This window comes from Aethalodelphis obliquidens, unplaced genomic scaffold (assembly GCF_003676395.1).
Source record: "Aethalodelphis obliquidens isolate GAN/ISIS:26980383/991018 unplaced genomic scaffold, ASM367639v1 scaffold29, whole genome shotgun sequence".
In the NCBI taxonomy this organism is placed as follows: domain Eukaryota; kingdom Metazoa; phylum Chordata; class Mammalia; order Artiodactyla; family Delphinidae; genus Aethalodelphis; species Aethalodelphis obliquidens.
In genome coordinates, this window is record NW_020837973.1 from 5,241,998 (window position 1) to 5,269,548 (window position 27,551).

Here is a 27,551-nt window from a genome sequence, read left to right on the forward strand (position 1 = left end):
CGCCAGGGCGGCGTGGATCGCGGCCCCGGATTTTGACAGCGGGCCCCGACCTCAGGTAACCGCGCCTCCCGCCGCCCCCGCCGCCGCCCTATATGTGGCGCGTCGCGGCTGCCGGGCCATGGAGCACGCCTGCTGTCCCCCACAATGGAGCTGGCCGAGCGGTTCCTGCTGGACGCGCTCGCCTACCTGGAGTGCGCCCTGGGCTTCCTGTGCTACGTGCTGCTGAAGCTGGTGGGCTCGCCCTACGGGCGCTACGCGTCGCCGCGCACCGCATTTCGGCTGCCGGCGCGGGCCGCTTGGGCGGTGCAGGAGCTGCCCTCGCTGGCGGTGCCGCTCCTCGCGTGCGCCTGCGCGCCCGCCGAGCGCCTCAACCGCTGGCCCAACTGCATCCTCCTGACCATGTTCCTCGTCCACTACGCGCAAAGGTGAGGGCGGGCGGCCCCGCGCCTCTCCCTGCCACCCCTGGTGCGCTCCCTTCTCCCTGCCACTTCTGGTGCCCTGCCCTCTCCCTGCCACCCCTGGTGCCCTGTCCCCTCCCTGCCACCCCAGGCTGGCTCCCTCCACCTGTGTAGCAGGGCCTGGCGCCCTCTCCTTGCGCCTCTGCTTCTTCTCCCAGCATCCTCTTTCTACTTTTCTAGTTCCACTTTGGGCTCTTTGCTGTGGGTGGAGGAGCTCTTTTCCTCCAGCCAAATGGTCACCTGCAACTTGGGAGCCTGGTTTCCTCAAACTCCTTGTGACTTGCCCTTTACGATGTACGGACTGTATGGGCTTGAATGGATCACGCTCAGAGACTTTCACCTCCACATTATGCAAGGGCCCCCGCGACTGTGGAAGTGGCTTTCCAAGAAATAACCTTAAACACACATGAGGTCTTTACACTGACTTCCAAGTGTTTCGTTTTGTGAAGAATGCTCAGTGGCTGTGTCTGAACTGTTCAGGTCTCGTAATAAGTTGGGACTTTCTCCAGCTCTTAGGTTTTGGCTTTTACACCGCTAAACCAAATGGCTGGACAAAAGTTTAAAATCAGAATTTGAAAATGTGTATTCAGACTTCAAAAGGCTGCCAAGTTAAAAAGGGTGTTCCCTGCATGTGAGAGACCTGGGCTCAGCTGCTCTGTGAACGTGGGCAGGTTACTTGACCTCGGTGATCGTGGGTCCCACCCCACTACGCCCGCTTCATAAAGTGGGACGGGAAAGAAGTGTGGGTGTCTCTAAGCCTCTCTTGAGCCCCTGGCACAGCTGTGTCCCCACCTGCTTTTAAGCAGGCACGGGAAGTGGGCAGAGTCAGCGTTCCACAAGGCTTTCTGGGTGCCCTGTTTCTGACACTCCTAGAGAATTCCAGTAAGCAAAGTTGTTACCAGACTCATGGAGGTTCTGTAATGTGATTGAGCATTACTGCAATTTGCATATCAATAGAATTCTCATGACTACATACATTTCTCCATAAATATGCCAGAACCTGTGTCTGTCTGTTTCTGTCACAACTAAAAGCAAGCTCTCGAGTCAGACTGCTAGGTGTTATCTCAACCGCATCACTGGTGACTGGTGAGGTAAGTTATTAAGCTGCTCTGCAGCAGATTGCCCCATCAATGAAATTGGCATAGCCATGGTACCAGCTACCCACCAGTGGGATTGGCATGCATATTAGATACTAAAGGCAATTCCATAAAATGCTTGTGAGGTTCTGGGAAATCTGAATGCTCAATGGTGACAAATAACACCACTTTATATCACCATGCAAATGGGCGTATCCGCATACACACTCTGCGTGACATTTGTGCACGCTGCAGCCAGCTTCCAGTGCCAAGAAAAAAATCTGAAGACATTGAAGGCATTGGAAAGATGTGAAGGGAGCACTTTACAGAGCTTTGTCTGAAAGCCTGGAGTTGAAGCTTTTTGATGTAAGGTGTCATGTGTAATTGCATCGGGGCTCACTCTAGTGGGAGACTGGATGCGGCCTCCCGGAGGGCCGAAGTCGCTTCTACAGATAGAACTGGAATAGATCCTTTCACACAGATGAGGCCACAGAGCCCCAGAGTTCAGGTGTTTTATCCAAGCTTGTTGGATGAGCGATTGCCGGGACTAACACCCTGCTCCCCTCCTCGGTTTCTAGACCAGTGGTTTCAAAAACTCTGCTCCAAAGGATTGGACGGGTCACGTGTAGTTTTTTAAACTGCTGGGCTATTTTTTTTTCCCCAAGTCGTTCATGTTACTATACACATAGCCCATGTGGTTTGGGGGCATTTAAGTTTTTCCAAATAGAAAAGATAAACATCTTCCATTCTACCCAAGCAACTAATTTATTAAACGGTCATTTGACCTAAGTCGGTGAGCTCTTGGACGAGAACGGAAGTGCAAACCACATTGAGCGCTTGTTCCAAACCACTGAACTCCTTGACCCAGAAGCTGTTTCTTCAGCCCCTCATTTGTCAGGACTCTGTAGGCCAGACAAGACAGTAAGAAGGCAGACAGGTGAATCCAAGCCTGAGTCAGGCTAGTGGCGGGAGAAACACAAACCATGGGACATGCTTGGGAGACATGAGACCGACTGGGCAGCAACTTCCAGAACTTGGCAGACGTGTGCCGAGGCCCTGTGCTAAGACGTGGGCTGACACGGGAGGGAGGCGGGGCCCCGCCTAGGGGAGCTGGAGCCTCTTGAGGACTGGAGCCGGAAGGAGGCTTCCCACGGTCTGTGAGAAGGAGTGTTTGCCTGTGTGTTTTAGCTCTTCATTCGGCACACACTGACTACGGATTGTTTGATGTGTTTGGCATTCTACTCACCGTTGGGCGTACAGAGTTGGAATGTTCTCTTGAGTCAATGAATACAGGACAGACTCTGGAGAATCAACAGGATCTTTGGGGCACAAGAGCCAGGGATGGGAGGGAAGGCCTGCCTAGGAGGGCAAGAGGGGACAACTGTGGGACAGTACACACCAGGGCCCTGACCAGCTCCCCCAAGGACGGTGAAGGATGTTTGTAGTAACTTTTTTTTATTTTAACTTTTTGGCCGCACTGTGTGACATGTGGGATCTTAGTTCCCTGACCAGGGATCGCACCCATGCCCCCTGCAGTGGAAGCGTGGAGTCTTAACCACTGGACCACCAGGGAAGTCCCCGTAGGAAGGATTTTTTAATCTATGGCAAACCACATGGTTGTCCCGCCAGCGGCCTGTGGCCTTTGCATCCTGTCTGCACTGAGGTCACCTCCTGTTGGTCACGGGCTTCTGAGTTCCCAAGGGCACCACCGCATCTTCTCACACCGCCCTTGGTTTCGTGTGTGTGGAGCGTATCCGACCTCTCGCCTGCTCACCTGAGGCAAGTGTATGCCGGAAATGGGCCGTTGCCTGTTCTCAAGTCAACTCAGAGCTGCTCTGCATTTGTGAGAAGCCCAGGTGTGGCTGCCTCAACCCCGTCTCACCTCGTGTTCTGCTGCTTTCTGTCCAGCCAAGCAGGGATTCGATATGACCCGAACCCAGGACCTGTGTCACAGATTTTCCCTTTCCCTTCAGCAGTGAGTGAGTGAGTCAGTCACTGATTATTTCTTAACAGCTCCTCTGTTTAACTGTAGTTATAAACCAAAATCCCACTTGAGCGCTGAGCTGTTTATTTACCGCTGGGGCCCCAGTCACCCTGAGGCCACAGAGGAAGGGTGCCAAACACCCACCTCCCAAGTGTGCAGACTTTCAAACACCCACCCCAAGGTCTGTGCTCAACCAGATCTGTGACCTTGTGGGATCTTGATTCTGTTGTCATCCTTGACTGCAATGCCTCAAAGCCCCTCACCTACTTCAGGTTCATCATTCCTCCAGCTGGGGCCTGTTAATGGTCTGGGGAGAGCCTGGCCCAGCCTCTCTTTTAACTGTGTCATAAAGCATGTATAACATTAAAACACAGCAGAGGACTGGAGAGGGTGAAGGGCACACCAAATCCTTGGCCCTTGCCTTGTGGATTCAAATAATTTGAGAAGAGGAAAATTTTTATGTCAAAGTATAGAATGACAGAAAGTAAAGTATTAATTGTGTCTGTGACCTTGCGTTGAAAGAGCAAAGTGCTTATTTAAGTATGTAGCTTTACTGCAGTTTAATCACTCCAGGGAAAGAAAAGCAAAGGGAACTCATCCAAATGTAGGAAGTGCTGTAGATTTCAACGATGTCAAATTGTTGAGAAAAAAGTAATACAGTCAAATATTAAAATCAACAACCACTCTCAGTTTTAAACATTTAAAAATGGTTAAATCTACCATTACCTAAATTACTGCCAGATCACCAAGTTGGTTACTTAGTGTTCCCAAACTTGGGTGGGCGACATTATAGGCTGTCCTAGGAGATGATGTCCAACTGCTTCCATTTCCAGAGTCAAATCATTTGCTGAGTGATTGCGTTATTTCTCGTTGCAAGAAAACTGCAGTGTTGTTATTGCAGTTTATTGGGAAAACATTTGAAGAGAGAATTCTTATACTTCACTATGCAAATTAAGCAGTCATGGAGCTTGTGTCTGGGAGCCCAAAAATTGAAATCTTAACTTTCAACCATTAGAGAATTGTCATTCCACATGGTTGCCGGCATGTTGACCTTTGAAAGGAATGCTTTCACTTGAGTCTTTCCAGCAGATGGGCGCAGTGGTTATTTGCCAGTTAACTTGGGTTTTGTGTAGGCATTAACCCTACTGGCTTGAGTGGTTCAAGAAACCACGTGAGAGCTGCTTGGGAGGATGAGAAGCTTGGGTCTCTGGGCGCTACTTTGCAGTGAGAGTAGAAATGCGGGCTAGCTCTGGGGACTTTGTTCTTTTCTGTAATCCATTTTCCTTCATGGGTGCTAATAGGATACTTTCTTGTTTCCTTAAAATTCAGGAAAAAATTTAAGGAAAAATTTTTGGTTTGCTTTATTAATTTTGCCTGATTCTCTCTGAGCCTTTTCCAATAAGCAATTGCAAGTCTTCAGCCCAAGAAATCAAATTTCTCCCTCTCACTCATCAGGTCTGTTCTGAATGTATTAGGTTCCAGGACTTAAAATACATGTGTGCATATTGCATGCAAAAGAACCTACAACTGAGGTACATGCTCCTGTACAAAACTTAGAAAATGTGGAGGAATTGAAGGAAGAAGATAAAAACCACCTATAGTTCCATCACCCAGAGATAACACTGACGATATTTTGGCATATCTCTTTCCCATCTCCTTCACTGTCTTTAATAAGTTTTTGATCACTTTTTTTTCTAAGCAGTAAAGATAACACGTATAAACACGCATAAAACCTTATATCCCACTTTTGTCACTTAACATAAGTATTATACTGGCCTAGTAGAAATACTTATTAAGGATGACTTTTAAAGACCAGTGTGCCACAGAGTGAATAGACAGAGCCAGCCCTGCTTGGTCCTGTTTCTCGCCACCACCTTGCGATGTGTTGGATGGCACACCTGGGTCATTGCCTCGGAGCCTGCCTCTTCTTAGCCTACTGTCTCTCTCCATCACCCAGGGCACCGTATTCCTCTGAGCCTCTGGGTCCTGATCTATTAAATAGGGTAAATAGTAACAGTTCTGAAAGTATTTTTTTTTAAAAAAAAGGTATGTTGTATAGGATTAGGAATTATTGGGAACATTTTTATCAGGAACTACGAAAAGCACCTTTATGCTTTCTAAGCATGGAAACTCACCCAAAAAGTAAACAGGTGGCAGACTGCCCTGAGCATCAAAGCCCCGCGGAGTTTCCGGCATCTCAGGGCTTTTGGTTCATCCAGTCGTCAAATATTCCCTGCATTCCTGATGGTCCTACAAACACAAACTTTTGTAAGTTTCCCTGGGTAATTAAAAACAATTTGATGATTGGGCTTCCCTGGTGGCGCAGTGGTTGAGAGTCCGCCTGCCGATGTAGGGGACGCGGGTTTGTGCCCCGGTCCGGGAGGATCCCACAGGCCGCGGAGCGGCTGGGCCTGTGAGCCATGGCCGCTGAGCCTGCGCGTCCGGAGCCTGTGCTCCGCAACAGGAGAGGCCACGGCAGTGAGAGGCCCCGCGTACCGCAAAAAAAAAAAAACAAAAAAACAATTTTATGGAAAGTACATATTCTTTCTTTACATGGAACAGAAAGAAAATAAAATAAGGAAACTGTAACACAATGAAGAACAAAGTGTCAAATTCAATCCCATATCTGCTTCTGATGATGTAGGAAACAGAATTCCTTCCTAGCTCCTTGGGACCTGGCTACTGTGTATTCAGAAAAGGAAATGGCTTTATAACCCAGTACCTAAATAAAATACTTTTTTTTTTTTAATAAGTGGAATTTGTGGCTTTATTTATTTATTTATTTGCGATACGCAGGCCTCTCACTGTTGTGGCCTCTCCCGTTGAGGAGCACAGGCTCCAGGAGCACAGGCTCCGGACGCGCAGGCTCCGGACGCGCAGGCTCAGCGGCCATGGCTCAGCAGCCCAGCCGCTCCACGGCATATGGGATCTTCCCGGACCGGGGCACAAACCCGTATCCCCTGCATCGGCAGGCGGACTCTCAACCACTGCGCCACCAGGGAAACCATAAATAAAATACTTTTAAGCCCAAGTGCTTCATAGTTTCTCAAAAGATTATTTCTATTTTAAGGAATTTTCAACCTCTGACTTAATGCCGTTATTTTAAAGAGGGGTGGTATTCATTTCCCATAGGTGAGTGTGAGGGTGAGGCAGTGTCTGAGAAGAGCTTTTGAAGACGAGTATCTGTTGTAACCAAGGTGGCCTGGGTCCCAGACCCTGGCGCATGACTGGTGCTGTGTCCATCCAGCAGGTGTGCCTGCCTTCCTTACTGTCTGAGCCTGGATCCTTCGCCCTGATAGGCGGCTGGGTCCACGGCAATCCCTGAGCTGCTCTTGCCCCTCCAAAGTCTGGATGAAGGCTCAGATGAAAGCCAAGCCCAGAAGCCACCACTCCTTGGTCCCATTCTGGTTCCTAAATGGCCCAAGTCAAAGGAAAACACTGCTGACAACAGCTGCCTGGATTTCCGAGGAAAAGATGTAAAGCTAAAGGGAATAACCCAAAAAGAGAAAAATAATCGAAAAGATGCCAAGAGGGGGCAGAGCACTCCCCTCTGGAAGGCATGTTGCATTTGGACATCTGGCCCCTGAAGACCCTGGCCGGCATGTCCTCAGAGGCAGTTCTAGAGGTCTGCAGGCATAGGTGGCATTGCTCAGCATAGCTTGTTCTGACTTCGATGGTTTTTATGGCCAGGCCTGTAGACATCAGGGTCACTGCTGTCCCCTCCAAGGGCAGAGAGCAGAGAGCAACGGAAGAGGCCTGTGTCAACCATTATAAGGCCCTGTTTCCAGTCCTTGCCCCTTTACTGACATTCACGTGAGACCAAAGAGAGGTAAATCCTCTCCCCAGGTTCTTTATGACTGTCTTCCCCAAGTTCCCTCCAGGGCATGCATAGGAGCAGAAGTCAGTGCACCTCTCCTGCCTGGTCAGGTAACAGGACACAGGTGCGCAGTCCCTGCCAGCCACCAAGCCACAGTGAGCCCCGGGACGCAGCGGCTGCCCAAGTCCAAATGCTGGGGCCGCAGGCAGGAGTGTTTTCTAAGAAAATCAAAGTGATGGTTCTAGGTTAGATCTCCTGTTTTAATCTAGACCAAGAGCTGTGAACTTTTTGGGAAAGGGCCAGATAGTGCATATGTTAAGCTTTCTGGGCCAAAGGACAAAATAAAGTACATGGTGTAGGAATTTATAACAAAAGAGAAAAAATTTCACAAAAGTTGTATTGACAAAATTTGAAATATGATACCTTAGTGCAATTTTGGTAATACAGGTGTAATGAGAAGAACGGGGTTCTTTTTTTTGTTGGGGAATAACATGTAACTTAATTGGACATCAGGGTTAGGGCACCTTCTTATGAAAATCTCTTGTGTCTACCTCTTACCGCGATGACATTTTATCTTTGAAAATGTCCTTTCGCGCATGTATGTCCTGCCAAATATTCGTATCAGTCCACAAGTTTATGATTGCAATTTAACACAACCCTGGCTTGAAACCCTTTTGTGAAATTTTTTTAAACTTTATTCTATAAATGTATTTATTTATTTATGGCTGCGTTGGGTCTTCGTTGCTGTGCGCGGGCTTTCTCTAGTTGCGGCGAGTGGGGGCTACTCTTCGTTGCGGTGCACGGGCTTCTCATTGCGGTGGCTTCTCTTGTTGTGGAGCACAGGCTCTAGGCATGTGGGCTTCAGTAGTTGTGGCACGCAGGCTCAGTAGTTGTGGCTCGCAGACTCTAGAGTGCAGGCTCAGTAGTCGTGGCTCGCAGGCTCTAGAGCGCAGGCTCAGTAGTTGTGGCGCACGGGCTTAGTTGCTCCATGGCATGTGGGATCTTCCCGGACCAGGGCCCGAACCCGTGTCCCCTGCATTGGCAGGCGGATTCTTAACCACTGAGTCACCAAGGAAGTCCCATGAAATTCTATTGCATTCTTCTCTCTTGATATCTGCCTTTTAGTGGGTCATGACATTGTAGATTAATATCTTGAGATTGAATATCAGGTGGCAGCCCCTCGATTACACAGCTAAGTGGATTTTGAAGTATGGAAACCAAAGTTCGAGAAGCACTGCTAGAACTAGTCTGGGCTTAGAAATTGTCCACTGCACATTGATGTGAGAAAGTAGATCTTGCTGCTGCTTTTAATTTTAACAGCACGGAAAGTATGAATATATAGAGCAGTCTGACATGACTTGTGATTCAAACAGTGTCAGTTGTCATTGAAATAACTAACACAGTGTAAATTTTGCACCTGAGTGATTTTTGTCCTACAGTTTTAGGTGGATTCACTAAGAAGGTGAATTGAACCTGCAGCAAAAGCTAATTTCCAAACCCTTTAAAACTCAGTAATAGTGGGCTTCCCCAGTGGCACAGTGGTTAAGAATCTGCCTGCCAATGCAGGGGACACGGGTTCGAGCCCTGGTCCGGGAGGATCCTATGTGCCACGGAGCAGCTAAGCCCCTGCACCACAACTACTGAGCCTGCACTGTAGAGCCCGCAAGCCACAACTACTGAAGCCCACATGCCTAGAGCCCGTGCTCCACAATAAGAGAAGCCACCGCAAGGAGAAGCCCACGCGCAGCAACAAAGACCCAACGCAGCCAAAAATAAATTAATTAATTAAAAAAAAACCTCAATAGTAGTGGTTGAGAGCAATTTTTCTCAATGAGAAAATTTGTCTTGAGCTCTAAATAGTGGTCAGGTCCATGGAGGGAATGTCACATGCACTGTTGACACTGTTGATTCAGTCACACACAATAGATTTTGTTTGTTTTGCCGAGTACCTGATGGTATAGGAGATAGCTTTAAACACCTTACGTTTTCACAAGCTTTGTAAATTTGTAATTTATCTGTGTGTCTGTCCCACACATTTTTACCACCATGAGTAATAACATCCTAGCTGATTCCCCTTTAGGCTGTACTGAACTAGTGTTTCCTCAACCTCTTTGGAAGTATCCTCACCTTTAGCTGTTCCACGCAGACTGTTTAGAGAGCCTGAGCCTGCAGTCGCTCCAGCCTCGGCACTGAACCCTAGAATGAACAGCTGAGCGATAGCATCCAGTTCCGTGGACACAGCAAGAGCCAAGGATGCTCACATGCTGCATCTTCTGCCTCGCTTTTTTTTTTCGGTACGCGGGCCTCTCATTGTTGCAGCCTCTCCCGTTGCGGAGCACAGGCTCCGGACACGCAGGCTCAGCGGCCATGGCTCACGGGCCCAGCCACTCCGCGGCATGTGGGATCTTCCCGGACCGGGGCACGAACCTGTGTCCCCTGCATCGGCAGGCGGACTCTCAACCACTGTGCCACCAGGGAAGCCCCCTGCCTCGCTTTTTAACTATAGACGTCACTCCTGGTATCCTAACTCCTCAAGTGCTGTTCTCCCCAAAAGACTAATAATAATGTACAAGTTTATATTCCCTGGACATGTTTCTTTGGCTGCTGCAATTAATTGCCTCACCATTGGCATATGGTTTTCCTTGTTTGGCTAACAAAATGAACTGCTTGGTAGCTTCCTGGGGGTCCGTAGCCTCATTTTCATTTCTTTTGTAAAGAAATACTGTCATGGGGTGCTGTTTTAAACTCTCTGATTTTTTTGATCGTTGCTTTCCTGGGAGTTGGGGACATTGTGATGACGGCTCAGCCTGGTAGTGGCATTGCATCCCAAAGAATGCTTTGCCCTCTGATGCAGTAACAAAATAGCCCACACTCCACTGTACCTTCAAAGCACGAAGAGCCATCAACTTTTCTTGTTCTGACAGGATGGGTATGCACTGGTCATACACAGCCCAGTGCTGTGCTTGGTACTCAGGTCACTGCATCACGGTGATGGGCAGCAAGCACACCAAGCAGCAGTGCAAAGCGATAAGATGGTCATGTACAGTTTCTGCCACAGCTACTGAACTCCGTGCAGACAACGTGTAAACAGAGGACCATGCTCACGTTCCAGTACTGCTTCATTTATGGACACTGAGATTTGAATTTCATATAATTTTCACGCGTCATGAAATATTCTTTTGATTCCCCTATTCCCAATATTTAAAAATGTAAAAAGCATTCTTAGCTCACAGACTGTAAAACACAGTGGTGGTGGACAGGATTTGTCCCAGGGGCTGTGTTTGCTGACACCTGATCCAGACTCACGTTTTGATATCACAGGCATAGAACATTAGTGACAGATGAGGAGCATTTGTGAAGGCAAAACAAAAGAGAGGTTTGGGTTTCACCTTTACAGTGTGCCAGCCAATGTTTGCCAGTTCAGAATTCAGCCCTGAACTTGAAACCAGATTGGGAGAAATCCATCAAAAGTTTGCTGTACAGAAACGTCTACCACCTTTGCAGAATGTTTCCTCAAGAGTTGCTTCTACAACATTTTATACATCTATAATCTAGAAATTTGTGACATCTAGCCTAGAAGGTTGCCTCCCACCATTTTTTAGTACCTGTTTTTCCTATTCCAAGCTTACTGTTTTTCCCTCCACTCTCTGACCCTGCGTTTCTATTAGCCTGTGTTGAACTCGGCATGTTCCATTCAGGTCAACAGTCCCAGTCTTTCAGGAACGGAGCATTCTACATTTTAACAGGCATCTTTCTAAACCAAGTCCAACCCCTGCGTCTACCACAAGTCTTATATCCTGCTCTCTCTTCTTTTTTTTCCGTGTTTCTCCAAACTTGGAATTCTAACACTTTCTCAGTTCAGTCCTGCGATTTGCCTCCTGGAAATTTCCTTGAGACCATAACTCCCCGAGGAGATTTTTCCTAACTTTCTCACCATACTGTCCCCTTTCTACTTTCCCACGGCTAGAGAATCCCCTACGCTGACTGTGGAAATGAGGCTGCTCACTCCTGGTACTTCTGAAGTCTGGGCACTCAGGGACAGGGTGAGAACCATTTTGTATTCTGCCATCTACCGTTTTCTCTGGGTCTCACACAAGGGCCCCTACCCTGGCTGAGAAACAGGGAGAGGCAGAAAGGCACCTTGACAACAGTGCCCAATCACAACACGTCAGAATCCCTGCCTGTTTTTAAGGGAGCCTGTGCCGGTCCGAGACACGCACACTTACCCCCAATCAAGACCAAGTCCTGATCTTGCAGTGTGAGTGTTCGCAGTTAACCTGCATCCCCAGTGCCAGCCCACTGTACCAACTGTCTGCCAGATAGGAACCATGTTTTCCCAAGGCAGAGAGAAATGGTTGAGATTCCCTGTTCTTTTTGAGGGGCTTTTCAACACTATAGTTTCCAGGTAAATCTCTACTTCACTGATGATGTCATAACCAAAGGGATACTTTGCCCTAAATTTGAATAAGGTCTTCTTTGGGGGACGTGTCATGAACAAGATGAGAACCTTGAAGGCTGCTTGTGATTCGTGTGAAAGTTCTCCCAAGATGCTGAGTGAGACTGTTGGGGAGAGAATCCCTTGAGGATGTATAGCCAACATTATAGTACTATTCTCATGCTATTACTATTACTATTAACAATCAATTAACGTTTTTACTCTAGAGTAGATGGCCAAAATGGAAACAATAAGTGTTTACATTTTTCCTTGTTTTAAGCTATAATTTACATAAATAAAATTCACTCATTTTGAGTCTATAGTTTGATCAATTTTGGTGATTGGATTAAGTTGTGTAGCATGGCCACAATCTGGATACAGAACTTGTGTACAACAATTCCTTTCACCGACAGAGGGATTCAAGTTGTCACTTTCTTCTTGGGTCAGTTTTGGTCACCTTTGTCTTTTAAGAATTTTGTCTATTTCATCCACGTCAAATGTATTGACATAAAGCTGTTGAAAATAGTTTCTTATTATCCTCTTAAGTGCTGTAGGTTACATAGTGATGCCCCTTTTTTAAATGTATTACACACTGATTCTAAAGAGAACATTCAAACACAGAATAAAATTTTGCATCCTGTTTTCTTCATACATTTCACGTTTCTTGTCCTTGTATTTTCCCTCTTTAAATTTTTAGTAATGTGCCCCTACACCAGCGTGATATAACCAAAGAACGTGATGTCAAATTGCCCAGGTTTACACTGAAACTCAGCCACTCTCTAGCCCTGTGGCCTTGAGCAGATCACTTAACCACTCTGAGTCTTAATCTTGTCCTCTGTCAGATGTGCGTAACGCTATCTCCTGTGCAGGTAGCTGGGAGGCCTTGCTGTGATGGACACTCAGGGAATGAGAGCCACTGTGATGGTGATGGACAACGTGATGGTGGTCCCCAACGCGTAGTGCTCAGACTGGAACGAGTTACTGGTTCTAGGATGGTGGGAATTTTGAGAGTCTCTTGAAGCCTTCAGTCTCTCTCATTCGGTGTGTCTGTTTCGCATTCTGTACAGTTGGAATCCTGAGTTTGTGCACAGTGGTGTCCATTATTGAAACACGGTTAATTCTTTAACTAGAAATGCTGCTTTTAACAGATGTGGTACTCCGGGCAAGTATTACTAAGAATGACTTTTGTACAACAAGCAGGATTAAAAACCCAAGACACTTAAAGTAGAATTGCAGAAATTAGATTCTTTATCGTTGTTGCTTTTCTTAAAAAAAAAAAAAAAAATATATATATATATATATATATGTTTCTTTTTTCCGAAGGGCCTTGATTTTCCCATTTCTGATCCGAGGAGGAAAGCCCATGCCATTGTACACCTTTATCCTGGCATTCATGTTCTGCACCTATAATGGCTACTTGCAGAGCAGATACTTGAGCCAGTATGCGGTGTATGCTGACAACTGGCTCACTGACCCCCGATTTCTAACAGGTGAGTGTCCTTAGTGATGCCCTCCATCCTCCTAATCATAACTTCGGTGCTCACCTTCCAGTAGTGTCCAGTGAGAAAGCGCACACTTCTTGAGAGAACAGAGAGTCTGCATAGGTCCATGACCTAGCAGGGGACCAAGCACTGGCGGGAGGGAGGGTCAGGCTGTCCCAGCGCCGCATCAGTAGCAGGAGATGACGCAGGTGCCCGTCACCCTTGCCCACTCAAGCACTGAAAGCACAAATACCTGTTCTTAAGGTGAGCCTAAAAATAGCAACCGGTTCCAGCAGAGTGAGCAGTGGACGGAGAGTGAGTTCATTTGGGCACTAGTTGACTGTGTAATCTAAGACAGTGGTTAAACCTCCTACGCTTTCTTCCGGAAAGCGAGAGAAAGTCAGACTGGGTCATCTTCCAACAAGGTAATTAGACTTTTATGGTTATACTGACTTTAAACTTTGAGGTTTGTGAGGTTTTTGAATTTTTTTAAAATTTTTATCAATGAATGTAATGTACATTTTCAAGTTCTAATTATAACCTTACAAGTTCTGAACAAAAATGATGATAGAACATTAGCCATCAAAAATATTTGCAAGGATGTTAAAACTACGTAATTTGGGAGCTCTTGTTTGTAAGGAAGTTTCTTCTATATGTTTACCCTCCTAACATTTAGACATTCTAGCACATTCAGGTATAGCTTACCCCCAAGGTAGCATGCTAAGAATCTGCAGTTGGTCCATCAAATTCTCAAACTGCCCCAGAGCCCTTCACCCTAAAGTACATAAAGTGACCTTACGTTTCATCTGGCTTTTTCTCCATGTGTATGAATTTGTCATAATAGAGAAAACGAACATTTGAGTAGTACTTTGTTGTTGACGAAGCAGTTTCACATTTCTCGGTCATATTTTTTTCTGTGAATTAAAATTTTGCTCCCAGGGCAGAGTCCTCATCGAACCTGAGAACTGTGACAACAAGGGATCTGCTTCCTCATCTATCAGAGGGCGGACGAATGCGAAAATTTTCAAGAGCCTTTTCTAGCTCCACAAGTCTGTGCCTCCATGAAACACCAGACTAAATTGTTTTGTTTGCACCCTGCCCCCAAATATCATCTTGATTTATCTGCTCCCTGACTGTCTGATTATCTTCTGCCCCAACTCTCAGAAGGAGACAGAACAGGCTTGGCCATCTGCCAGGAGCTGTACCCATGCTTCTGCCTGTCCGAGGTTCAGAAAAGGGCAAAAGTTAGGTCCTTTTCACAGGAGAAAGAAAGGTCATATGGTTAAGCAGCTGGCCCCAGATCTAAATCGAGTAATAGCAGAGTGGTGGTTTAAACCAGCTCATCACACTGGCCCACAAAAGGCAATGAGGGACAGAGAAAGGGGATTAACTAAAAGATAAAGGTTTTAAATGTTTATTTGAGATTTTCATGGGAATCGTTTTTATGATGAATTGTTTGAACTTTTGATGAACAACAAAACAAAAGAATTCTTTGGTCTGTGAATTTCAGTGTCATTTAAAGGAGCTCTATAGATAGACCATGTTACCTGCAGGTGCCTTTGAAATTGGTCTAAAATTTAAGACATCAATAAATTGTATACAGACTTCTTGACTTCTCTATGATTGAACAGAAGTAATTGAAAATGAGGAAATATGCCAACTGAGAAACAAACTGGGTTGCTTTTTTCATATTCATTTCATAAAGTTTATAGATTTTGTAATTACATGAATAATTTTAGAAATCACATAATTAATTATACTTACAATAGTTATTATGAAAAGGTTAAGCAAGTATCAATAGTAATAAAATCCTAACAAAAAGTTTCCCAGAGAAGTAAGAGTGGTTAAGCTAAAAGAATTTATACAGAGATTTTAAGATCCCTAACCATGGAATTAAATGTTTAGTTCAGATAAGCACAAATATTAGTTTTCCTACGAATCTAGGCAATAGAGGGAGCTTGTCTCTTAGAAGACAAATAAAGGAAGCATGGAATTTTGAGAACGTGATGCTTTCTGGAGCATCACATTGGGGGCCAAATCACCTAGAAGGGACATACTGAAATTCAAACAAGGTAGCGAGTCAGCCATAAATTGATGGATCCAATAAGTGACTCACAAAACGTATGAGACAATTTGGTACAAACTGTTTAGAAAGGAAGCTGTCTAGTGAAATCAATAGGAAGAAATCTTGCAGGTCTTACTGTAGACCTGAACATGATTCATATGTCCCTGTTCTAACTGTGGAAAACTATTTAATGCCACGGGGGTAACTAATAATGTTACTCCAAGTGTACGTTCCCTTGAAATTGAATTGAATGCCACCATGAAGCACCATTGACCTTTCGCAATGTTTTAAGTATCTCAGAATAATCAAATTAACTCTTTTTATGAAATCAAGTTATTCCTTTTATCAAGCACTATTTTGACATTTTGCCTTTTCTTGTTGGAATTAATTGGTATGATACTGATAAGTCTCCTTTAAGTGATGAGAAACCTCTGAAGGCTTTGGAGAACTGGAGAGAAAATGTTCAGATGCTGTGGAGTACCTACGCAGAGCTGGGCGGCTGGCAGTTGAAGATTTAGTTGGGGGAGATGAGGTGGACGAACAGACCCAGGAACACCGACTGATGAATAAGCAGGAAGTCGGGTGGGGGAGGCCGTGGATGTGCGTTAAATTGTTCAAATGAGGTTATGGAGAAAGAAGAGAAGAGGACCAGAGGTTAGCTCCTCCGCACTGCCCCTCAAGGGGCCTGAATGCAACCAGTCATGGTAAGGCACGCGCTGGGATTTCCCGTCTCCTCTTCTGCGAAACAGAGGGGCCAGAGGGGGCATCGTGCTTCAGACAGTGTTTGAGAGGACAAATAAACGTTGTGGGCTGACCCACTGACAATGGTAATACCTCTTCCTAGAAAAGAGCCTTGTGCCTTAGTCATAAGTCAAATTTCTGATCATACCAGTCATCCTACAAACATAGATTGTGGCCATCCGGTCAAGCTATCTTAAATAGTTTAGATAATTTAATAGTATTATTAGAAAAGCAAAGCCCTATCTAGCAGGCCTAGAGCAGTGCTTCTAAGTCATCTTCCTCAATAAAGCACAGTATTTATTATATACAATGATTTTTGCTATCCGTCATGGCTAATGTGTTATACCAATAATACCCTTCATTCAGGCTTGGGTTTGTAAACTTTGTAGTTTATCAACCGTAATACTCTTGAATATTTTATTTTCTTTATATCTCATTTTCTTTAGGTTTTGTCTTGTGGTTGTTAGGTCTGCTGATAAACATTCATTCAGACCATGTCCTGAGGAACCTCAGGAAACCAGGGGAGACTGGATATAAAATACCAAGGGGTATGTACCGAAGATGGGGAATTTATTCTAAAATCTTATTGAACGATGCTTTGCTGTTTTAGTTTTGCCAGATCTCGTAACTAAAGTGCAGTATGTTTTAGCTGCAGGTTTTCAGTGTGAGTCACCATTATTGTTCGTAACAGTGACTGATGACTGTTTTGTTAAAATGATAGAAGCAGCAATTCTGACTAACGGGACGCTTATTAAGCAAAAAGGAAGCTCTAGTTATATCTGTGTTTGGAAAGAGAGATTAGTAGGAATTTGTGGTCTACAAGGGGTGTCCGATACTTCATTTCTAGCCACAGAATAGAATCGATAGCTCGACTGACCCTCCCTCCGAAGACAATTTAAAATATTGGGTGAAAACTTTAAATGTGTCAGTGTGGTATCAAGAAAGCAAGTAATCATCAGAGGGCAAAATCTAAGTGAGTGCTAGAGTCCAGAGTGCATCTGGGTTTAACCACTAGCTGACCCTCGTGCTGGTTTTGTGGCCCAAATTCGTGCCACTCGCCTGGTCTGAGAAACGTCCAGCTGTGAATTAGGATCCATGTATTCCTGGGGGCGGTGCGCTCATGCCTGTGGCCAACGCAAGCCCAGATCCCCAGGGAACCTGCCTTCAACTCAGGCCTCCGAGAGCCCAGCGGACCACACGCCACAGAATAAGGGCCGCAGTCAAAAGTTGTAGAGCCCATGAGGAAAAGGGCACCATGAACAAGAGCTTCGTGAACGTGAGTGAGCTCAGATCTTAGAGTTCATAGACACAAGTTGTAAAGTGAATACTTAAATATTTAAAAAATAAAGAAGGGATTGAAATTATGAGCAAAGGAGCAATATACTCTAAAAAGGACAACATAGATACAAGCTGGAAAACAACAGAGCTTCTGAAAATTTTCTTTAAATATCAGTAGGTAAGACTACAACTAGAGTGAACGTGAGAAGCACACAGCAGCACTTAGTTTGGAATCCTTCAGCTTACCTTCCTGGAAACCATACAGGAACAACAGCAGAACAAATGACCAAAAAACCCTGTAAAGCTCGAATGACTTAAACCGTGGCCCTGGGGTTACCCTTGGAGTGTGCAGCTCTGCTCTCCGGCCCGATGACTTCCAGGCCCCCGCGCCCTGCTCTGCCCCTTGGGTGCCCCCCCCTCCCTGGGGTGTAATGGCCCAGATGTTGGGGGAGGGGTCTGGTCCACACAGCACCCCACGTGCTTCGAGAAAGGTCTGGCCTGTCATGTAGACTTGATGCATCTGTGAAGATGTGAGGAGTGAATGAATGAGTCTGTCCTTGAAAATCTGTATTTTCTCCAGCTCTTTGTGTAGGGGTCCCTTAGGTCCATTTTATCAAGTTGGTTCATTACTGTTAGTCTGTGTTCCCCATCCTTGTTTAAGTTTTATCAGCGTGATTCATTAACCGGGGAGGTGATATATTGAAGTGTGTTAAAACCGTAGCATTTTATAGTCAGACAAACAGATAGGTATTGATACAGGCATGTACTTCCTACCAGAAGTTGTGATATGAAATAGTAAAACCGGTCATGTTAGATGTGTCTGATTGATGAAAATTCTGTAAAGGTTGTATTTCCCCAGAGTTGATTTGTGTGTTCTCCGAGGACGTATCCACTGGTATCTCTTAAGTCAGGATTTCATTAGGCACTGTTTCATAGTAAACGCACTGCTGGGTCTCTGTTTTCTTCTAGGGGGCTTGTTTGAATACATCACTGCGGCCAACTACTTCGGAGAGGTCGTCGAGTGGTGTGGCTTCGCCCTCGCCAGCTGGTCCATCCAAGGCTGGGCTTTTGCTGTGTTCACCTTCTGTGTCCTGCTCACCAGGGCTCAGCAGCATCACCAGTATGTTTGAAAATGCTTTTAGCATTTCTAATTTGTCCTCCGACCTTGGTAGAGCAATTTGCAGGTTAGATTTTTGAAATGTTCGTATCAATTTGCCAAATCCCAGTTTAAACCAGGCTTTAGCTAAACGAGCATGGAACCACGCAAATGTCTGAAGTATAGCCCAGCTGTAATCGTCAGGTACATCATTTGCTCCACCCTGCTCTGAGCCTCTTTGAATGTCTGCTGCTGGACTCGGTGGTCAAGTTGAATGTCAGGCAGGGGGATTCAGGGTCTGACGTGGACTCGCCAATGATAACAGGGGACACTGACCGGGCAGCAGGCCCTCGGGCGGCTGCAGTTGGAAGCATCAGTGTCTGGCCCTGGCAGAGCCCCTTCCCACAAGGGCATCCCACTGTGCAGGGTCCCTGATGGACTCCTGGGATACCACACCTCGAGGTCACATTGTTTTCCAGAGTGTGAGGCCTTTATCAGATCCCCAAAAGGGTCTGTGATCCATTTGACCAACAGTATAGAAAACAAAGTATGTTAAAGCTGAAGTGAGCTTGCAGGGCATCTTCCCCATCTAACAGGTGGGGAAACTGAGGCTCAGGCTCAGACAGGGTGGAAGTCACGTCTCGCTGAGACTGGAGAGCTCGCAGACCATCTGAGCACCGGGACAGTCCCCTGATGCCGCAGCAATGCTGGAAGTTTGGCGCGGCTCGTTCCCCAGTGCCCACATGGACAGCTCGTGTCCTCTGAGCTCGAGGGGACGCTGCTCTGCTTCCCTGGCTTCATGCACTCGGAAACATTCCATCCTGACCTCCAGGGCTGCTGACACAGAGGCATCCAAAAATGTATATCATTGTCCTGCTTCACGGACTTTGCCATCTCTTTGGGGAACAGGACAGAGCTGGAAGGCCAGCAGAAGAATAGATGATATCTCGGTGCAGTGGGAAACACAGACTTCTTAGAGTCAGAAGTCCCGGGTTTATTTCCCAGGCTCACCATGTATTTGAAGACACAGAGGATTATTATCGGAGGTAGTAAGGAAGAGCTAAAAATATCTGTTTAGCTAATAGTTGAAGACATTACAGCAAAAGCGTGAGAGTTATTGAGATCCTGAGAGCAGCACCTCTGTTCTTTGAAGTACCCCCTGCGCTGGTGAGTTGTTGAGCTTCCCTCCTGCCAGTGAGGGGAGCAGGGCCACAAAGCCAGGTCCCGTGTGTATCCCGGAGCTGCTGTGAAGACAGGGGTGGGAAGGAAGCCCATACCAGCGAGGGCTCAGGAAAGGGGTTACAGCGTCAGAAGTGGCTCAGACACACAAACGTTCAGGAATGATTCGCCGTCTAGGGTTGGATTGAGTCCTAACCCCAGGAACAGAGTCCGTGTAGACGGGCTTAGTTCAGATGAGGTCACCCTGGAGTCAGGCCCTAGTCCAGTAGGACTGGTGTCCTTACGAAGAGGAGACGCTTGGACACAGACATGCACGCAAAAGAAGCGACGGCTGCGTGCAGACAGACACAGAGGGAAGCTGAGGGCCAAGAGTGTGGCAGTGATGCAGCCACAAACCGAGGAACCCCAGAGGCTGCCGGAAGCTGGGAAAGGCTGGAAGTGAAACCGTACACCTCAGACTGGGACTTAAACCCACGCCGGCCGGGACTCGAACCCGGCCAAAACCCACAGTCTTCCAGCTGAGATCACACACCGGGTTTCAGGACTTAAATGAAGCTCAGATTCTTGATGTCTCATGGCAGAAAGAATTCAGTGAGAGACAAAGTGATGGGTAAGAAGTGGATTTATGTAGAGAGAAACACACTCCACAGACAGAGTGTGGGCCATCTCAGAAGGTGAGAGAGGCACCAGGGTATGGGAGCGGGTAATTTCATAGGCTAATGAGGGGGAGGAGTGTTCCAGTTGTTTCAGGAAGGGGCGGGGATTTCCAGGAATTGGGCCACCGCCCACTTTTTGATCGCTATGGCCTGTCCTGGAACTGTCATGGCGCCTGCGGGTGTGTCATTTAGCGTGCTAACGTGAGCTTGCTGATACCGAGGCTCAAGGTCTAGTGGAAAAAGTCGACTTGTCCGCCATCTTGGACCCATTTGGTTCTAATCCGTTTATGTCACGTCCTCGGGCTGTGTCATTCTTTCAAAGGTTGTGCCCTGCCTCTTTCGCTCCTGTTTCAGAAAGACCCTCCCTTGGAGCCTGGGAAAGAGCAGTGGCCCTACCACACCCGGACTGCAGGCTTCTGGCCGCCCGGCATAAATGCCGTTGTTTCAAGCCCTGGGTTTGTGGCTCTTCGTTATAGCAGCCCTGAGAAACCAGCACACCAGCCCTTCCAGGATTTACAGTCCATGGGGCTGTAAGCAAAGGCATTGAGCCTGAGGTCCTCAGTTTTCTCCTCTGCTAGATGATTTCCCCAGATCTCATGCCTATGAAACACTTTTCTCAGAACCAGAAAGATTCATACTCTCAGCAGGCCTGGCTGAAATAATATGTTATTATCACTTTAGAATAAAAGTATCTAACAACGTCCTAGAAAATGAATAAAGCAAAACTAGGTTCATGTAACAGCAGTGACAACAACTGCAAACTATCTTCCCCACCCCCACCCCCCCCCCCTCCCCCCCCCCCCCCCCCCCCTCCCCCCCTTCTCCTCTTCCTTCACCTCCCCCTCCCCTTTGTGTCCCCATCTCCCTCCCCCTCCCTTCTCCCCTCCCCTCTCCTTCCCTCCCCCTCCCCCTTTCTTCTCCCCTTCCCCTTTCCTCCCCTCCCCCTTCCCTCCCCCTCCCCCTTTCTTCTCCCCTTCCCCTTTTCTTCCCTCCCCTTCCCTCCCCTCCCCCTCCCTTCTCCCCTCCCCCTCTCCTTCCCTCCCCTTCCCCTTCTTCTCCCTTTCCCCTTCCCTCCCCTCCCCCTTTCTTCTCCCCTTCCTCTCTCCTTCCCTCCCCCTTCCCTCTCTCCCTCCCCCTTCTTCCCCTCCCTCTTCCCCTCCCCCTCCTCCCCCACCTCAGCACCAGCACCTACCCCACACAGCCCAGTGCAGGGGCCTAAGACCACCTTCTCATGGCCATGGGGGAGATGCTATTCCTGTCCATTTGTTATATTAGATATTAAAAAGTGAATATTGATTGGTTTCTAATAATAAAAGCAAAAGAGATAATCCTGACATTTTAAGAAAGTGGAACAGAGGAAGATTGAACAAGAGCACACTAGGTCAGTTGTAAAGATGTTTTCTCAAATGAAAACAGGGCACAGGAAAATCCCTCTCAGTGCTGCAGTGTGACACAGATAGAAATAGAAAATAATCCTATTTTCCAAATGAAAGTCTCTGTAAAGAAAACCCAAAGGTGTTCTTTGCAGATTCACGGGTTGAAAGGGCTCTTTTTCGTTCATTTGCTGTTTAAATTGATGTCAGTGTGAAAGCAACTTTAACTGCTGAACAATTAATTCGGTTTAGGGGAAGTATGTTCAGAAATGTTAGATTTACAAGCTGAGGACAAAATTAAGCCTATCTTTGTTTTTTTTTTTTTTTTTAAATCCAGTCAACCCAACTAATGAAACCATCAGATAAATTGCTTCCAAAAGGAAACAATCCCTGGGACTAGTCCTTGCACTATATTTGACTTACTGACAATGTTCCTAAAGCCATACTTTATTACAATGAACTTCTTTCTGTAACAGCTAGATGTGAAGTGTTTAAATCCATAAATGATTGTTATATTGATAATTAGATCTGTAGATCAGAAACTTAGGGTCACCTGTTCCGAGTAGCTAACAGATATTCAGGTTCGAGGGCCACATTTCAAGGAATGGTTAAGGGGGGCACGTTTTCTCACCGTTTTCTTCCCTGCCAGCCTCCAGCAGCCATGCTTGTTGGATGGGGCCAGGGTGTGGCTGCACCTGATTTCACAGCTGTTTGAGAATGAGCTCAGACGTGTGCTCATTCACACCCGGGCACTGGAGGTTGGGGCCGGCCTCAAGCACAGTCTTTGAGGGCAGACTCTGTTGCATGCTTATCTGTTAACTTTAATGTCATTTTTAAAAATGAACACAATGAGTCTTCAAGACACTCGTTGATGACACAATTATTTATTTTTTTAAAAGACCGATGTGAATATGACATGCTGCCATCTTGTCACAGCCTGTTTCATGAGACGTGGGTGCATAACCGTGATTTGTGAATGCTCGGAAAGTGTTTACTCAGCTGTCAGTGGCCCGTCCCTGTGTTCACAAACACAAAGCTGTTTCTGAGCCCGAAACGCACAAACGGTTAGGGATTATTTTGCGTTCAACAGAAAGGCAATGAGATGTTAGTTCAGTCTCCACAGTAATAAAATCAAGACAAAAAATTCGTATCCAGCCCTGGTCAGTGTCACATAAACTTTGGTTCTAAGGGTAGCAAAATGAATGAGAAAAGTAATAGAAATATGCCGCGTGTCCTTTTAAAATTATCTATACATACGCACATACTTAAAGTACTTTTTTCTTTTTGGCTGCGTGGCATGTGGGATCTTATTAGTTCCCTGACCAGGGATCAAACCCATGCCCCCTGCAGTGGAAGCACAGAGTCCTAACCACTGGACCACCGGGGAAGTCCTTTAAAGTATGTTTTCTTGAGGTGGGTTTGTGGTCTCAGTGTTCAAACAAATGAGAAGTTTCCTGGGTGGCTGCACAGCGCCTGGAGCCGTCCCGAGGGCGTGGGCGGGAGCGCCTGTCCTGTTCTTGCTGTCTTTGGGCCGCCGCCTTCACTCTTGCCCATCTGAGGCCGGTGTCCCAGGTCCCCGGGCAGTTTCAGGACAGGGGCTTGCCTCCTGCTCTCCTAGCATGCTGTCCACACTGCTGCCCCATGGGAGGCTCTTCGGAACTGGCTGCCGGGTCTGTGTCCTGGATCCCGAGCGGGCTGTCTTAGTCTGTTCAGGCTGCTGTCACAAACGTGCCATAACCCAGGGCCTTATAAACAACAAACGAGGGCTTCCCTGGTGGCGCAGTGCTTGAGAGTCCGCCTGCCGATGCAGGGGACGCGGGTTCGTGCCCCGGTCCGGGAAGATCCCACATGCCGCGGAGTGGCTGGGCCCGTGAGCCATGGCCGCTGAGCCTGTGCGTCCGGAGCCTGTGCTCCACAACGGGAGAGGCCACAACAGTGAGAGGCCCGCGTGGAAAAAAGAAAAAAACAAAACAACAAACGATTATTTCTCAGCGTTCTGGAGGTTGGAAATTGGAGATATGGGTGCCAGTACAGGCAGTTCTGGGAAAGGCCCTCTTCTGGGTTGCTTTCTCGCTGTAACCTCAAGGACAGAAAGAGCCGGGGGGCCTCTTTAATCAAGGCAGTAATTCCATCCTTGAGGCTCCACCTTCATGACCTCTTCGCCTCCCAAAGGCCTCACCTCCTAATACTATCATTGCCTCGGGCGTTAGGGCCTTCACATGACTTTTGCGGGGGTCACATTCAGACCATAGTGCAGGCTGACATGAGTAAATATGTGGACTGTACACATTCTTGGCACCTCTGCTGCCCGTAGCCCTGCTTGTCTCCACACACATCACTGATCTGGAAAAGTCCGTTGTTACTGTGGCCTTATGTCAGGGGAGGTGCTGCTTGATCTGAGGCCCAGTGACCAGCTTCTGTGGGTGTTTCTCATCCTGTGTCTTTTGGGGAACACAGAACAGCACATGAGAGCACCATGGCATCTGCTATGTTGTAATTCTGTAGTTGTGGATGACAGTGTTTAGTTGATCTAAAATCGACAGGATTTTGTTGACTCACTTTCAGGTTGTTGTTTTCATACGTTTCTGCCGTCTTAACAAATTAGCTAATTTTTTTTTTGATTTAATTTTATTTATTTATTTATACAGCAGGTTCTTATTAGTTATCCATTTTATACATATTAGTGTGTATATGTCGATCCCAACCTCCCAATTCATCCCACCCCCACGCCCCCGCCATTTCCCCCCCCTTGGTGTCCATACGTTTGTTCTCTACAATAGCTAATTATTTTTCATCGTTGTTTTTAGTCTGTTTAGCACTCTTTTGTACTTATGGAAAGGCTTTTTCTGCCTATTTCTCCATTTTGTCAAATTATTTTTAATCTTTTACTCCACCCACTTAGCTGCCACCCTTCCCAACGGGCTATTACCCCACAACGAATGAGCGTGCCTTTGTTGATTTAATTTGTATCAAAACTGAAAATACCTGTTTGAGTGCAGGGCCGAATTATGAACGACCCGTGTCACGTGTTCCTAGGTTTGTTTGAGAGTCACCTGGCATTTAGCTGCGTGCCCCTGCCACAGACCCTGGGTCTGGAGCAGTAGTTCTCTTCTGGGAACTGGAGAAAACTCTTGGGGTAACTAAGAGATACTCAGGATACAGCTACTCGGTTCCTCTCCCCTCCCCCAGTCAGCCTGCTTCCCAAGATCTGCAAAGATGGCGCCCCGGTATCCTGATCTGCGTGTTTATCACATGCCTGTAGTTTTCCCTGCCAATATAAAGGTGAATTATATGAGTCACATCTTCGTGAATCGTGCTGTACCGTCTGATATGTTCATTCATGATACAGACAAAGTCAAGCTATGTGTCTGAGATGCCAGAATTTTTATTACTACTTTTAAAAAGCTCAGTATCCCTTTATGATGAGAAATATTGTCCATTTTGTTAGCAACTGTTAAATGTTTCAGTGAGAAAATTAATTTTTAATGTATTTTTTGTCTTATTTCAGGTGGTACCATGAGAAATTTGAAGACTATCCCAAATTCAGAAAAATTATGATTCCATTTTTGTTTTAAGTTCGTTGTCAATGGGGTTACCTTCAACTTGAAGCTTTTCGATCATGTTTCTCTCAGGATGATATAAATGAATGTGTGTCTGTGTAATGTTTCTGCTACTTCACCTTTTTCAAGATTTGCTCTAGGATTGTGTAAATGAGTAAACTAGCTAATAACAGTAGCCAATGTGTAAGCTACCTAATAACAGTCTAATCAAACTGAAATGGCAGCTGGAAGTATGACGCTGCATACCGGGTCACGGATCTGGACCTCTAATTGCAGCTTGACCCTCCTCTCATTTGTCTGCCTCTTTGGACCAAAACATTCTCTACCCCTTGCACAACTCCCTACAGCAATGGGTTTAAGGTCAAAGGTGATGTTGTCCCCTCCCCCTATGGAGGTGTTTTCTGTCTTCATGTCCCTCTCATCCCCCTAGGTCGGAGAGGCCCGGGTCCCCACAGAGTACACCCACCACAGCCTCTCACTGTTGGGTGTTGGGCAGGCAGAGAAGCTGGGCGTAGAGAGGAGAGGCCCAGCGGAGGCCGATGCAAAAAGGCCTCTGGCACCTGCTCCAGCCTGGACCACCAGGTGGCTTCACTGGCAGGACAGGGCACTGGGGGCATTCCTAAGGAGCAAGCTGCTGTGTCCCCCACGAAAGGGACTTACTTCCTGGAGGCCCTCAGCTGGGAGCACGAAGGTGCTGCGGGGCAGCCTTCCCATCTCGGGTCACTCGCCATGAGCCGTTAGGAGTCTCTGGCTTGGGATGATTTTTCTTCCTCCTTCTAGGTAGAATTAACATTTTTTAAAGGCACTTTTTCTTTTTAAATACCTCTCAATATTGCAAAACTATAATTTGAAGCAGAATTTCTTATTTTAGATGCACTCAAAACCTCCACGGAGATGAATGACAGTAATAAAATGTACTACTTATTGCCAGATATGTGAAAGAAATCTCCCCACTGGAAGGCTACCTACTGAGTCTCTTGCCCGCTCTGTGAAAATCCAATGAACACATGGTACGGACCCCTCCTCACCTGGGACAGCACTACCTCTATTGCTCCCGCATTTGCAGGGGTGGGAACCGAGCAAGGTGTTAAGTGGAGAGAGTCCGTTTTCACTTAACTATCTCTAACGATGCTGGGTGGCAGAGGCCTCCGGGACATGCCTGACGTTGCGTCCTGTATGTTCTCCGACCGACTGCCACCTTTGAGCAGGGAGCAGGCCCTCCTGCCCCCGGCACCCCGGGGCCCCTGGGCACCCCACCAGTTCCCTCCCCCCTTCTCCCGGCTCACCTTCCCAACCAGGGGCTCCCTCCCCATGAGGTTTCATGTAGAAACTGTGTTCTTGGTGTTAGTGGTTTTTAGAGTCCCTTAGGGTTTTAGAATGACACGGAAAGCTTTTCCTGATGTGGCCGTGCTTCATTTTTAACTAAAAATGGAATGCTTTTGTGGGGAAATGTTATGATCAAATAAACGTTGGCCCTTTTTCTGACTGAATAATTACTTGAAACCATAAAACAATAAATATTTAGGATCTCCTCCAGAAAACTCAGAAATCTGAGCAAGTCTTGATGGATCTGGGCCCCTGGGCTCTGGAAGGTGTACCTGGCCAGAACGATGCTTGTCTGAGAGCTAGAGATGCTCACTGTGACTTTTAATTCTGTTGGTGCTTCTTTTTTATTTGAGTGACCAAAAGTTTGGGTTAAGTGGGGATTTGATGAATGGTTGCTACTTCACTGTCATGTGCTGGGTGGATGATTGACAGGACGAAATCTTGTTCTATGTTGTCTGCCTGTCTTCCCTTTGCTAAAAACTGTAACTAGCAGATTATGACAGTTTGTTATTGTGTTAGTTATAATAATTAAGGAGATTAATAAAATTACTGGTAAAAGTTCGGTTGTTTTGTTACCCTTCTGTGTGGACAATTCTTCACGCTAGAAGTTCAGACAGCCCTGAAATCTCTTTCCCACCCATATTAATATTTCATAGTGCTAAATATTCTCTTCTATCTCTCAGTAGAGCTGTGTGACATTCTTCGTATAAATCTTGTGCATTTCTGCTAAGGATATTTTCATTTATTTCATTTTTTTAACATCTTTATTGGAGTATAATTGCTTTACAATGTTGTGTTAGTTTCTGCTGTATAGCAAAGTGAATCAGCTATATGTGTACATATATCCCCATAGCCCCTCCCTCTTGCGTCTCCCTCCCTCCCACCCTCCCTATCCCACCCCTCAGGTGGTCACAAAGCACCGAGCTGATCTCCCTGTGCTATGCGGCTGCTTCCCACTAGCTTTTGGTAGTGTATATATGTCCATGCCACTCTCTCACTTCGTCCCAGCTTAAGGTTATTTTTAGA

General features: G+C 46.5%; 1 protein-coding gene across 1 annotated transcript; it reads left to right on the forward strand.

Moving 5' to 3' along the window:
* On the forward strand, positions 1-27,087 carry SRD5A1 (steroid 5 alpha-reductase 1). The gene is made up of 5 exons (XM_027125297.1): positions 1-425; positions 13,094-13,260; positions 16,504-16,605; positions 18,305-18,455; positions 25,148-27,087. Exons 1-5 carry the CDS (start codon positions 145-147, stop codon positions 25,212-25,214), a joined length of 768 nt encoding a protein of 255 aa, XP_026981098.1. The 5' UTR covers positions 1-144; the 3' UTR covers positions 25,215-27,087.
* Positions 27,088-27,551: the final 464 nt, after the last annotated feature.